The 15,495-nt window shown below is 42.7% G+C and overlaps 1 protein-coding gene across 16 annotated transcripts in view; it reads right to left on the minus strand.

Moving 5' to 3' along the window:
* Positions 1-15,495, minus strand: part of PLCH2 (phospholipase C eta 2) — a 483,181-nt gene that overhangs the window by 85,721 nt on the left and 381,965 nt on the right. For all 16 annotated transcript variants that reach the window (XM_072155952.1, XM_072155961.1, XM_072155951.1 and 13 more), the window contains 4 exons: positions 13,881-13,974; positions 7,824-8,027; positions 4,382-4,502; positions 485-656 (listed from right to left, as the gene is read on the minus strand). In XM_072155952.1, the coding sequence (XP_072012053.1) occupies positions 485-656; positions 4,382-4,502; positions 7,824-8,027; positions 13,881-13,974 (591 nt within the window). The remainder of the gene's footprint in view (positions 1-484; positions 657-4,381; positions 4,503-7,823; positions 8,028-13,880; positions 13,975-15,495) is intronic.

Below are 15,495 nucleotides of genomic sequence, written 5' to 3' on the forward strand. Positions count from 1 at the left end.
GGGTTTATGTAACACGCCCACAGTCCCTCAGGCTCATTGGCATAATTATAAAAGTTAATTTTAGAAGGAAGGGGCCATGTCTAACAAATATAAGAAGATTTTTACAGTCACAGTGCCAGTGTCCTTGGTATATCATGACGGTCGATTTCCTTTAAAGATATTCCGCTCAGATATTTTCCGATCAATAGGTTAAAGGGCTTAAAAAGAGACAACCCCTCTAATGTGCCAGAACAAGTCAGTTAACCTCATCCCCCAGATTCTTGGCTGCTCATACGTGGTGCAAAAAAAATCAAGGGGTGACAAGAAAAGAGAAGCATGTAAGGAACATACATGTCTGACATTAAAATATACCCGTGACAACCTCCCTTTCTATTTTTATTCAATATATGTGGTCATTGAGAAGATACAAGGGTCACACAGTACTGCGGGAACCCCTTAGATCAGTTCTTTGTTCATCCATTCAGTTCCCTTTCTTCCCATTTACCTTCACTAATATCTTCCCTTTCAGGTTTTCTGGAGAAGGAAGCTTTGTGGAATCTCCGTTGAGCACAGCAGAAAGATCTAACTTGTCTCCAAGGATTTCAGTCAGGTACTGAGCCATTTTCTTCTGCTGTACCACACTACAGTGATTTTCAATGGACAAGATGACAGGATATCTGTGAAGGTGGCAAATAAAAGGAAAAATGGTCAGCAAAATGGTAATAGATCAAGTTTTCCTATCCAGTAATGTTAATTATATGGTAAGACAACAAGAGTAATCTTTGTCCAGGTTTGACTATATGATGGCTTAGGCTCTGTTTTCGCCTTGCCCTTATGTATGTGCAATGTATGAGCTGAGAAACAACCATAGGGCCCCACTGAGATGATGCATACCTACAGGGCGTCTTATTATGGAAGTTATGTGTTGTCGTACCCATGGGGTGTCAATTCTTGAGCCTTTCATCAGGCGATTGGGGTTAGAAAATATTTCTACTTCTGATGTGAACCATGCCTTAAAGGGGTTGTCCATTAATAAAAACTTTACCAGGATATGTACAGACCCTAATATGGTCTCCCATAATGCAATTGCACTGATAATACTTGTCTGGCCACAGGAGCTGCTGGCAGCAAGACTCAAGTCTTGTGCTATGCAGATGGAGGGGACCGTGAAGTCATTTAAAGTCTGCCCAATATCTCCATGATAACCACTACCATATCACTCCAACCCACTAATATGGAGGGGGCATGTATACAGTAACGACTGCATGGCCAACATGAGTTCTGATGTCACTGGGTCTTATGACCCATCACACCCGTGGACTACAGACAAACTTTACCACAGCAAGTACAATATAGGAGACCTACTAGGGTCTTGTACTTACCATGGCAAAGTTTGTCACTAGTAACCAACCACGTCATAGAGGTTGTCTGGTTGTCTGGCTTAATTCTATAAACAGTGCCACACTATAGTTTGTGCCAACCATATAGAAATGAATAGAGCTTTGTTACATTACCAGATACTGCCCTCGTCAGGAGAGGAGCGTTTTTTGGGAGAAAGCAGCCATGTTTCTCAACCCTTTTAAGGCCTCATGCAGATAAATGTATGGAGAACGGTGATACGGCCGCACAATTTGTGGCTGCATTATAGGCCTTGATAGACGTCTATGGCAATCGGTCACAGTGCCGTGAGCACACAGTGTCTCAGCGCTCCGTTAGGCAGGCGCCCGGCTTTCAATGGAGAAGGGAGGGGTGAGGACCATAAAAATGTACAGGACCGTTGGCTGAAACAAGATATTTTGGTGGGATCAGTTATATATGCAGTGTGACATTGAGGTTAATACCTTGGATGCTGAATGCAGAGATTAGTTGCTTCCAGGTGTATGGCAACAGCTTATTTTCCCCTCCTCATTGAATTGCATCTCATTAATATTGTGTTTGTATTGAATACAATATAAGTTGATGATTACTTAATCTCATATTAATTATACAAGCCATTCACTCCAATAGCCGTATTTATGGTGGCCGTATAGAGCCAAAAGGAAAAATGAGAACCACAAAAAGACTAAATACACAAGCGATGAGAGAAACAAAGCACCAATTTGAGCACATTGATCAAGTCTCCGAAGCGACAGACAAAACACAAGTTGTTATATTGATAATCGCTGCACTGGACACAGGTTATTATCGAGTCTTGCTATCAGCAGACAATGAGCGGCCGGGAGCGAGAGGTCAGGGACGCTGTATAGGGACAAAACAGAAAAGCTACTCCAATAGTCTTTAATTGAGACTCACACAGAGACAACCATCTGCAAAATCAATGCTATACAAAGTAATGTACTACTATGTTATGGACTAACAGAAATTAACAGCCTCAGAATAGGAGAGGATATTATGATTAGTATAGGGTGGGATGTATAAAAGTAGTCAGAAAAATGATGGAAGTCTGAACTGACCCCATTTATATGATGTTGTGACTTGTACCCACACTGTATGAGTCACTATGAATAAAGATGTTTGTGCACTAAAGATTGGAGAGAGTTGCCGAATTCTTTATTTAATCGATGATCCTGGTTGACATCACATGACCCACACACGATCACATGTTTATCCATTTAGAAAACAGAGATTTATAAAACAGAGCGAAATTAATACAGAAAGCATAATGGAAAATTGTTTAACTTTTTATTACACAAACCGTAGCAATTTTTCTTGCTGAACGTGGACAACCCCTTTAATGTTTGCCAATGGGCGGCAGTGTGTCTTAATGGTTAGCATTACAGCCTTGCAGCGCTGGGAACCTGGGTTCAAGTCCCAGGGTCAACATCTGCAAAGAGTTTGTATGTTCTCTCCGTACTTGCGTGGATTTCCTCCAGGTCCTCTGGTTTCCTACCACACTCCAAAAATACAGGTTGATTAGATTGTGAGCCATTTGGGACAGGGACTGATTTGGCAAGTTCTGTGTAGTGCTGCGTATTATTATTATTATTATTGATTGTTCAAACAACAGCTATTCCTGCCAACCCCTCATACAAATGCACACTCAGCTCAGCAGGGTATTCATGTGTTCTCTATGGGTAGAGGAGAGTAAGAAATTGCCAGACAATGCTGGAGTTAGCTCATTTCTCCTGGGAACAAAAGATAAGACACAGAACTTGGATTATGACATTTTATAGCAATCTAATTTATCAAAAAATTGATTTAATATTAGATATCTTCTTAGACCAAAATAATTCCCTTCTAATGGTAAGAAAAACTTTGGTTTGAGTGCCTAAAGGTTTGTTGGGCCACAGTAGGATAGCATCATGTGAATTTTGTTGTGAACCCTAGGGTCACTTTAACAGTTTATGAACTGGAATTTTTGACATCCTATTGTGCCAGCGCCAAGGCCAGCCTGATGAAAACTTTATGGAAAATTACAGGATGCAGGAACCTTGTTTACAAACTAACAGTGCGGCAGTCTAAAAAGCGTCTTCCTGCTGATTGTGTGGAAGGTCAGAGTCAAGATTCAAGCTCACATATAATCATGGCTTACATAACCAAGCTTAACAAAGTTAAAAGACATGCTAAAAAAAATGAAAACGCAAAATAAATATTTCCAAAAGATGCTACAAAATTTACTTCCCCCACAGAGAGACATAAAAGAGGCTGCTAACAGATAAAAATAAAATTAGTTTTAAAAAATCTACTAAAATTGCTTCATATTTATTTTGCTTCCTCCCGCAATGTAGTGACTTATAGTACAGTTTGGAGAGCACGGCGTTCAGAAAGAAACAGCTGAAGGAGTTGGAAAGTGAAGACAAGGCGATTATAGAGCAGGAGGAGCTGAGAATATTGTATAAAGTGTCCTATCTGCAGGCAAAATATTATAGGGCAGAAGGAGCTGAGCAGATTCTACATAGTGTTGTAACAGCAGGGCACATGTTAATTCTTGATTTGACTTAACACACTGCCTTCAAATAGGACACTACATTCTGCACAACTCCTCCTGCTCTATAACATGCTGCCTGCAGATAGGACACCATGTACAATCTGCTCAGCTCCTCCTGCTCTATAACATGCTGCCTGCAGATAGGACACTATGTACGCCTAGTTTTCTCTCTTTTCCTCTCATGTTAAACTCTATTAGGTACATAAATATTTTAGAGAGAAAAGCCAAGAAATAAATAAGACAACAAATGCCTATTTTACAATGGACAAGCAAAAGCTATTTCAACATCTAATGAAAAGCAACAGGTTAGGTCTGTCCTAGTTATTTATGTACATGAAAGTGATGGATGGGCTGTTCATAAAACCCACACAGCACCTGAAAAACTTCTGCGCTGCCAAGTTGAAATATTTCCCAACCACCCATATTATAAATCAGTTATCTGTGCCCAAGAGCGTCCAGATGCAATATACTTACTCATTCCTGATGAATGCATACTTGTTAATGGTTTCAATCACGTCCTTAAAAAGGATTTTGGAAGTCAAGGTATATCCATGGTGGACTATCGGCTCTCCATCTGGTCCATCCCAGCAGTCAACTTACAAGGTAAGAGGATAAAATAAAAGAGATTTTTAGAGATCTTTCCACAGAAAGGATCCATTTTTGGTTAAAATAATATACAATTTTAAATTGATGCTACTACAGAGATTGGCTAATAGCTTGGGGCAATGGCATTCCTTTATCAATGCCGATTTGGTGTATAAAAAGGTACAAACCACTGGTTTGTGTCTTTTTTTTTACTCCAATTGCTTAATAATTTTTGTGCACTTTGTGAAAAGAGGGTGTGAATGGGAAAAGCCATTGGGATCCACTGGATTTAAATAAAGTTTCGAATCTTGGTGTGAAAGTTTGCTACAGTTGACTACAGTTCCCAACTGGGGTCAACTGTAATGAGTGGTTGACCTATCAGTGGACGCTGCACAGGAGTCAAAACTGGCTTGAGAAATGCCTGCCGGCACTTCTATGTTAGAGCCATGGGGTACACTTGAGGAGTTCAGGGGGTTTGGATGTACATGAGCCTAGGAACCTAGGTGGCCAATAGTGTATTTTCCCAGGTTGAGGGGACGAACGTGTTCAAGAAAGGAGCGTACCAGTCAATAGGACTCCAAACACTTAAACTGTAATCTAATTTAGAAGCTGGAAGCAAGTGTTCAATTATCTGCAGTGTCACCACAGGAGAAAGGGTCATTGACTCAAATCATATCAGCGTAATGCATTGACCTGGTGGATACTGAAGAGTGGGAGAAACTTTATAAAAGCAAATAAGAATTACCGAAGGTTTTCAGGCTTTTGAAACAGGTTTTCAAGCCATTGTTGCATGATAAAAATGTCAAAAAACTTTAAAAACAACCAATGAGACTCCTCTTTTTTCAGTCTGGTTTTGGCTTTAAAACTGTATCCAAAAACATCAACCTGTATCCTAGAAGAGTCTTTTGAAGTATCTGGGTACCAAATTGTTTTGATTTCTCTCCATACGCTTGTTGAGCTATTCACAAGACCAGGGAACCCTAAATAGGTGGACAATGTTCCTAAAGAGCTAGGGACATGATTCTTTTGTTCATCTCATGACAAGGAATTTGTGTTCTCAATTTTTGCCCGTTGATAGGTTCCTCAGGAGGGAGGGTTTGTGCTTGGTTTTGATCCTTGATAGGTTCCTCAGGGGAGGTATTTGTAGTCTTGTTTTGCCCCTTTATAGGTTTCTGAGGATCAGACAGTTTTTTTACTTGATAGGTTCCTCAGGGGCCAGCTTTGTGTTCCCTCAATTGCTTCTTGATTGATTGGTTCCTCAGGGGAGGCATTGGTAGTATCTTTTTTTAGTGTTTTTAAAACAACTTTACGGAGCCAAACATTGTTTAAAGCTAATCATACAAGTGTAGTTAATGCCAATATACATAGTCATATCTGACATTCGTCAATACATTAACATTATATAAAATGGCTGTGGAAGGATGGCTAAGCAGGGCGGGGTATGCGTCTTTCTATAGGTTCCCTCAGGGTCCAGGTTAATGTTCTTTTTTGTTCGCCCTTTGATGCAATGCCTATATGACAAATAGTGACAACTTCGTAGAAAAGCTTTTACCTTCCAACAAACAGAATAAAACTATACATCTGCCTTCTCGACTTTATTATTCATCAACTACATTCTACATAAACATTTGATTGGTTATCGATGATGCCCATGCATTGCACATAATATTGCACATTTTAAATAATTATTTTTTTTTCAATAATTGTACTTTTGTAGGAAGAACATAAAATCACATGTATTCATTCCCATAGCAGTGGGTAGTCTCACATTTCCTATGGTACCATGTTCGTAATGGAAAGCGGCACCTACACCATCCGCCGATCTGATAAACCAGCATTTGCTTTGTTTTGTAAGAAAACGTGATTTATTCTCAATGTAATAATAACTACACCACTTTTCCCGCTCCAGTCTTTTATTTCTTTCTAGGGAAATGATGAAATGTGCAGGTCACCTGGAAACAAAGACTTGTGTTTTTGTCTTCAAATTCTGGAAACATTTATTTTTTCAGCTAAGCGCACCCAGAGACTTCTGGAACAAAGATTTTTTTTTTTTTTTGCTCATTGTAGTTATTTGATTTTACCTTAATCCATCAGGATATGGCAAGTACACATCGATTTAAAAAGACATTGAAAGATTTTTTTTTTTTTTATTATTTTTTAGGAGAGCTGGACATCTTCAAAAATTGATTTTACTGGTTGCTTTGAGAGTTTCATCATCCTCAATATAATATACATTATGGACAAGATGTCATTCAGCCATTCAAGTCACAAGTATGGTATGCTTTTCTCCGTAATACTAACTGTGTTAGCCAAGGAAGCTTAAAGGGGTAGTCCTTGTTGGTCAATTTTTCATAGGATAAATAATAAATCAGTGGAAGTCCAGCACTCTCATCAATCAGCTGTTAGAAAATAGTGTATTAATCAGACAAAAATTGTGGCTTCTTCAGTATCAGTGCCATATATTGGTGTTTGTTTTTGGTGTTGCAACTTGGCCCTGTTCACTTGCACGGGGCTGAGCTAAAAACAGGGCATATATGACCCGTGGATGTGAAGGCTTGTGAAACGGAATCGGCTACTTACTAGGGCTACTTACTATAGTTGGGGGGTGTTGCCATTCTGATAATGAATACTTATCCTGAAAATAGGGGATTTAAAAAAAAAAAAAAAGTCCTGGAATGCTCCTTTAAGTCTCTCATTTATCTATGTGGTTATACAAGCATAGAAAGTTATCAAAATAGCAAGGTGATCACCAAAGGTCCAACTGCAGGAATCTGCACCAAAAATAAGATTGGGACCACCACCAATTCGGAGAATGGTGGTCCCTTTCTAACTAATGACGATCATCTGCCACTAATCCAATTCTATAGGAGCGGTTGTAAAATGCAGAGCACATCCAGAGTGCTCCTAGGACACACGCTCGTACTTCAGCTCCATTTGGACCCTTGTTCTTGGGATTTCTGGGGTGTCCATTTCTCATGATCGCTGGTGTCCCAGCAATTGGACCCTGACCCTAAGGCTGAATTCAGGAGCAAATGTTGGGCGTACTGGGGAGGAGAAGGTATGGCGCACGGCCATGCACATAGGGAAAGATGGGACATGTTCTATTTTTTCCACATGTATGGAGCGGTACGTTGCCACACTTGTGCAGGACCATGTGGCTCAGTGCGCCTATTGCCGTCTATGTGGGACACATGTACGGCCGCATGGTTTCAGCCGTACATACGCCCCACTCACGTTCATGTGAATTAAGCCTAAGTTGGTACAACAAACATTGCATATGTAAATTTAAACTGTTTTAAATCTGCATCGCTATATTTCAGTAGTCTCTCACCTTCTACACAGCGGCATCCGGCCTGTAGGACCCACGCATACATATCCACACGGGACTGAGACATGAGCTGGTCGCCCATCAGGTAGGTGTTATGGGAGGATGCAATAAAGTAGTTGCTGAGCGGCAAGGTCATGTCTTGATTCACTTGATGATGTTCTGGATTGAAGATATCTCCTGCTGGGCTGCGCATGTAGTTGGTGAAACCTGTTAGCAATGAATCATAACCATGTATACGGTTCAATATCTGTCAAAGACACAAGATCTCAATTCTAGACGGAAACCCCCAATGATTTATGGATAAACTTTTCACGGATGACAAAGTGATGAATTCCCGTAAGAAATGAATTCCCTCTGATAACTTTATAACCTTGTACTTCACCGGTCAATAACCTTGTCATGTCACTTTGTACAACAATGCAGAGTTATTATTCAGTCTGTAATGGAAATAATAAGAACAAACAGACTCTCCTGTCGTGTCCTGTAATGGCTCTATTATCCTATACACCAGCTATTAAAGTGTCAGCACTGGACCAACCAATTATATTTGCACATTTGTATGTAACATTCAGCTTTCACTATGATATAGAAGATATCAGCTACATTCACATGATTCCTGAACATTCTTCTTACTAAGGAAGTGACATTGATGTGCTGAAAGCAACAATCCAGAATTGTCCATAAATTGCGTTGTGCTTTCTACGTCTGGTTCAACAGTTCGAGGGCCACACATTGTTTATTACACCTCAACTTTCTATGATCCATTTGATTTCAAGGGTATCCACACACAGGTGCTGACCACCCATGAAAACAAGGGCTAAAACTATACAGGGACCACCCTTTCTGTGGTTCCATAGACATGGACATTTTCTATAGTGAGTATATACTTAGTGCCGGGTCAAAAGGGGTCATACAGGACACAAGAATGTCCATGCTATTCAGGTTATAAAAGCAAGATCAGTGCATGATCATCCTCACCCCAGTCCGCCCCAAGATCAATACCTCAAATAGGAGGAATTCCAACAGAGCACTGGTTAAATATGCACCTTCCCATTCCATTCATGGCCTATACCCTTTTTAAGTTTAAAAGGGTATTCCCACGAAGACAAGACTCTTAAATATACTCACGATAACAAAATTAAAAAATATATATATAATTCCAACCTGTCAATCAGTTTTTCAGGATTTTGCTCATGAATAGCGTCTCATGTCAGTACACTGCAGTGATCTCTACCTCCTGCTCTCTACCAGGCCTAAATTGGTAGAGGTTGTGCCTGTATTTACCAAGAGGCACATCAGAACGCCAGTGAAGATTGGCGTTCAAACCTCCCTATTGTTACTTATGTGCATACAATTGATTAATACAATAGTGATTTCTATAAAATTAACTGAAAAGTAAGATAAGCATTTAGTACTGAATGGAAGTTACCTACAATGCCAGGTTATTACCGTAACAGTTTTGGTTCTCTCCAATATATTCGATTGCAACAGGCAAACAGAGCAGGTCAGTGCTCTCTATAAATTTTATTCACAACGTTTTAAAGAAAAACTAATTTTGTGCTTGCATTAAACCACATCATGAATTCATATTCACTCCACATAACGTACTGTAAGTTAACAACCATACAAAATACAATACACTATATAGAGCTGTATTATTCTGTACTATAGTTGTGTATGTTATTGCTATATTGAGTTTATTATGTTTTCGTTCTACAACATCATGTAATTCAATCACTGGATTAGTTGTCCAGATTAACTCCTACTCATTATAGGATTATCCAGACATTTAAAAAAAATCCTAAACACTTAAGAAAGGTTAGTAGTGTGTCAGAATATAAGCAGGACCTGGACATAACGTATGGACGCTCCCCTCTCTCTTCTCCATAGGGAGTTGTGCAGCCTATTACCAGTGAAGGAGCATGCTCTGTTTATTATCTGCCATGGTACGGTACGGTGACATACGTGTGTGTTCACCATACGGTTATGTGCTCAATGTACTTCTACGTTGACTGTATGCTAGATGCTATTCATGCAGCTGGCATAAGACTGCCATATATACTTTCATGTTCTTTGGGCCTTAGACCACATTCACATGACCATATGGGTGACGTATTGCAGCCTTACATACGTCCCCCATAGAAAACAATGGCCGTACAAGGGGAAAGATCTTTCCCTGTGCTATGGCGCCATGCGCAATGGATTGGTATGGAGAGGGGTCTCCCCTCCTCCTCTCCATGGCGCCGGACGTATGCCTGCCTGACTGTGGCCCAGCGGGAATATGTTCGTGTGTATGCCAATTCGTGCCATTTCTATACAGGTCATTCATTCGCCAAAAAATAGCAAAACACAGGACATCACAAGAATTCTGCTGCCCATAGGTCATATAACCTGTGGCTTCCGGTGCTGAACAGGAAACATTTTTAGGGAAAAGATTATATTTTTACGCCTATTAGGGACTACCTTGTTAAAGTTTCCTATAAGTGGTCAACCCATGTAGAAGAAGCAGAAAAAAAACATAGTGGCCACAAACCAATTAAAACAAAGCTGAAATGTACATTCATTTAAATGCAAACTGGTCTTTAAGTGCACTGAAAACCTGATTTGACAGCGTGGCCTATATACAGCCACCAGTGCACTGATTTGCCTTACAAATAGCTTACCAATGCCGGCCTCCTAGATAGACATGGTTCAGCCTCTACTTACATCAAGATTGTTGGTAAATCTAGGAAATCAGTCCCTACTCCGATTCACTTGCAGGCCGATTTGTATATTTGTATCCATAAAGTGATGACTTTCTAATCATCTGAGGGGTTTGTAGCCTCAAGGTATTAATTCTGCTCATTACATGGTAATATCATTTGGCTTGGTGAAGCTTTTTCAGATCAGACTCTTTTTAAAGGTTTAATGTATGTAGCAAGGTGGGGCAGGTGACCACTATGGAAGGCAGAATGTAATCCAAGATTTGAGACCTCCACTACCTGAACTACTAAAAAGAGTTGGCAGAAACACGTAGTTGTGCTGAGCACCTTGGAGTGCTACTATAGCCAGTACAGTACAGGAAGTGCAGACAGTACATTTAACTTATTTGCAAGCAGCCATATTCCCATCCTTTGTACCCAAAATACATAGGTGGAGATTTACAGAAGTGTCCGAGAGCAAGACCTCTATGAGGAGGTAAGTTCTAGACTGGACCTGGGGTACACTGTGGATGTTGTATATCTGGACTTTTCCAAGGCATATGGTACATAAAAGGAGACTGCTGGGACTAGTGGAAAATTTGTGTATTTGGGTAAGAAATTGGCTTTGTAATAGAAAGCAAAGGGTCGTCATCAATGGCATGTTCTCAGATTGGGTTGACATTACCAGAGGAGTGCAGGGGCAGAATGTGAATTTAAAGTGGCCATGGAAAAAAATCTGCAAACGTGGCCCCATTCTGTGGGCAGAGTCAAAACAAGTAGGCATGGTCATGTGATGTGGGTGGAGTTGCTAAACTCCACACAAACTGTTTATAGAAAGACTCATAATGCCAGGAATAAAGCTTCTTTTTTAAAAGAACCCAACTTAAAACTGCCTTATATATACAAAAAAACTACAATACCTTCTTCAATAAACAAGAATATACCTACTATAATACTGCCCCCTATGTACATTGTATCTTGTATGTAGCTATGTAGCTTGCTAGTCCCGCAGTATATAGCTAGCCTGCCCCCCCAGCATATAGCCAGCCAGCCCCAAAGTATACCGTAAGCCATTCCCCAGTATACAGCCAGCCCCCCAGTATGTAGTCAGCCAGCTTCCCCCCCATTATATAGCCGGCCAGCCGCAAAGTAAACAGCCAGCCAGACCTCCCGCAGTATACAGCCAGCCAGACCTCCCGCAGTATACAGCCAGCCAGACCTCCCGCAGTATACAGCCAGCCAGACCTCCCGCAGTATACAGCCAGCCAGACCTCCCGCAGTATACAGCCAGCCAGAACTCCCGCAGTATACAGCAAGCCAGACCTCCCCCTGTGTATAGCCAGCCCCCCTTTGTATAGCCAGCCAGTCCCCCCTAGTATATAGCCAACCTGCCCCCTGTATATTGCCAACCAGCTCCCCAGTATACAGCCAGCCAGTCCCAAAGTATATAGCCAGCACCACCGTATGTAGCCAGGCAGCCCCCCAGTATATAGCCAGACCCCCAGTATATAGCCAGCCAGTACCTCAGTATACAGCCAGCTCCCTAGTATATAGCGAGTCAGCCCTCCCCCAGTATATAGCAATCCAATCCCCCAGTTTAGAGCCATCCCCTCTTTATATAGCCAGCCAGCCAGTAGGTTAAAGTGTGCGTTGTGGGGTGGAAGGTGTGAGCACTAAACAGAGAAGTTAAAAGGAACAGGCAAATTAATTTTGGATCAAATCACCACATATGAAGGCTGTCTTTGGCCACACATATATATTTCCCTCGGTCCGGAGCTCTCTGCGCCTGTGCCGTGCTGTCCGTGAGGGCTATGTAGTGCACCCTGGCTTTACTGACAGCATCACACAGCGCCAAGAGATCCTGGACCAAGGAAAGTATATAGGTACGGACAGGCAGCCGCAGAGAGGCAGACGGGGACAGGCAGCCGCAGAGAGGCAGACGGGGACAGGCAGCCGCAGAGAGGCAGACGGGGACAGGCAGCCGCAGAGAGGCAGACGGGGACAGGCAGCCGCAGAGAGGCAGACGGGGACAGGCAGCCGCAGAGAGGCAGACGGGGACAGGCAGCCGCAGAGAGGCAGACGGGGACAGGCAGCCGCAGAGAGGCAGACGGGGACAGGCAGCCGCAGAGAGGCAGACGGGGACAGGCAGCCGCAGAGAGGCAGACGGGGACAGGCAGCCGCAGAGAGGCAGACGGGGACAGGCAGCCGCAGAGAGGCAGACGGGGACAGGCAGCCGCAGAGAGGCAGACGGGGACAGGCAGCCGCAGAGAGGCAGACGGGGACAGGCAGCCGCAGAGAGGCAGACGGGGACAGGCAGCCGCAGAGAGGCAGACGGGGACAGGCAGCCGCAGAGAGGCAGACGGGGACAGGCAGCCGCAGAGAGGCAGACGGGGACAGGCAGCCGCAGAGAGGCAGACGGGGACAGGCAGCCGCAGAGAGGCAGACGGGGACAGGCAGCCGCAGAGAGGCAGACGGGGACAGGCAGCCGCAGAGAGGCAGACGGGGACAGGCAGCCGCAGAGAGGCAGACGGGGACAGGCAGCCGCAGAGAGGCAGACGGGGACAGGCAGCCGCAGAGAGGCAGACGGGGACAGGCAGCCGCAGAGAGGCAGACGGGGACAGGCAGCCGCAGAGAGGCAGACGGGGACAGGCAGCCGCAGAGAGGCAGACGGGGACAGGCAGCCGCAGAGAGGCAGACGGGGACAGGCAGCCGCAGAGAGGCAGACGGGGACAGGCAGCCGCAGAGAGGCAGACGGGGACAGGCAGCCGCAGAGAGGCAGACGGGGACAGGCAGCCGCAGAGAGGCAGACGGGGACAGGCAGCCGCAGAGAGGCAGACGGGGACAGACAGAGAGGTACTTTTCTAGTTGCCTATGGTAAATCAGTGATCACCTTTCATTTTCCCATTGTTTATAAAATGAAAGTCGAGTTTTAATTGGTTGCCATGAGCAAGAAGAGCAGTTTTGCTCTCAGAAACATCTGATAAATCTCGAGAGTAATCTATTAGTTAGGTTACCAATTTCTGAATAATTGCTTGCACCATCGAACAACCAACATATTATATAAAAGTCAGTTTCTTCGAGCCTTACAACTTCTTACAGAACCATTCTCAAAGGCAGTGTTTGTAAACATATTGCAAATGAAATTAGTTTGTGTTAACATGGCGATTACATCACGTTTACGTAATCCCAATGTAAATGAATTGTAATCCCAACACAAACACTATGTGAAAGCAACCTAAAGTTCTACAATAGAAAAACATGATAATATAAAAAATTCACTTGCTATTTAGAGACCTCCAGATTATCCTCAGACATGATAATACAAATCTATACAATAACTAAGCAGATGCATTTCCATACACAGTCTTTATTTACGTACCATCAATTCCCAATACTCCGTCCTTTTTGTTTTCTGGGCAAGGTTCGAATTTATCCACAATGTCCAGGCAGTACTCTTTTGTTACATTCATCATCTGCAGAACAAATTGAGAAAAGCGATAAATCCCGAGCGGATAATCTGATTTTACAAGCCAGTACCATCAACCTTTATCAGACACAACAATCCAATTCTGTAACCTAAGGCCATAGGGGCTGGTAATCGCCCAATAGGATTCCTCATGTGTCAAGTTCAATAGCAGTGAGCAGCCATTAGCACTCATTGATAGCTGCTGATCATAGGGTGATGAAGTGCAGAGCCTAATTCTGCTCTTGGAGGTCATATTGTTTTGAAGGGATTAAGCCTGTGGGGTATCAGTAGGAGCACCACTCCCAGCATGGTTATCAGAAAGGATCTTGCACAGAGGATTAAGGGTTTCACTTATTGTATTTTGCAACAAATGCAAGAAAGACAAAAATGTTTCACCCTTTAAGTAACTACCCACCAAGAGCATAATAGAAACAAAAAACTGGTGATAGATCAAATAGATAAGAAACGGATATAAGACAGACAAGAAATTCATGGATAATGCACTGGATTACTAAGAAATTAAATAAAGGAGCACTGACTATTTATTTTAAACACAAAGTCGGCAAAAAGACCCAGGAGTAGCAATGGGCGATGGGGTATTGTGGAGAATGGGGTAGGAGTAAACATTGAGAGGTATGATACAGGATGAAGATCTCTATCCCAGTTGCAAGAGCTACATATTTTTTCAGCTGCTGTATCTAGATTTAGGAAGGGGGAATGGCCAGACAGACAGAAGAGGGTCAGCGGTGCAGCTCTGTTCTGCCAACTACAGCTACTCTACACTTCTAAGATGCGTATGCAACCTGCAGAAGATGTGTAAATGTGTAAATATGTGACTTATTTAGGATTGTAGAATATTTATAGTAACTGAAAAATTATAGTGATTTTACCAAATTATTGCATGTAATTCCCCCTTTAAAAACAAACAGAATGATGTCTACTTTGTGTTTCTTTCCCCTTTCTTTCCAAAGCTACGGTATTTCTGAAAGTATTTGACAAAAATCGCTCACCAGAGTTGAAGGGGGCAGAGACTAATGTCTGTCTGTCTATGCCCTCAACCGGAGGTCAGTTAGCTTGCCCACAGATCCCATGATGTCTTGTGTGCTCGCTCACAGAAATTTAGCTTTAAATTCATTAAGTTTCGCACAAGTAAATCTACTGAACACTGCACAGTGCACATACAGGATGTATATGGTGACTGGCCTGGCATCTTCCATCACATGGTGCAGCAGGGAACATGTAATAAGTGGAAGAAATCATAAATGAACCAGTAGGTTTAAACTTTTAAAACCTGTGTGTGTGAGCTCTTATGGTTAATAGCTTATCTGCACAGTGCACAAAGTGCTGATGACAAGGTGGGTGAGAGGACAGCATGAGGTGCAGAGAGAGAAAGTTCTGTAGAATCACAGACTGGGATGGACGGACTGTAAGGGAACAGGGGAGATCTCATACCTCCCTATTCTGTACAGGGGACATCTGTATCCACAGTGTTGGAACACATGAGGCTCTGCTACATACACAGAGAGAG

Source organism: Engystomops pustulosus, chromosome 6, assembly GCF_040894005.1.
Source record: "Engystomops pustulosus chromosome 6, aEngPut4.maternal, whole genome shotgun sequence".
Taxonomy (NCBI): Eukaryota; Metazoa; Chordata; class Amphibia; order Anura; family Leptodactylidae; genus Engystomops; species Engystomops pustulosus.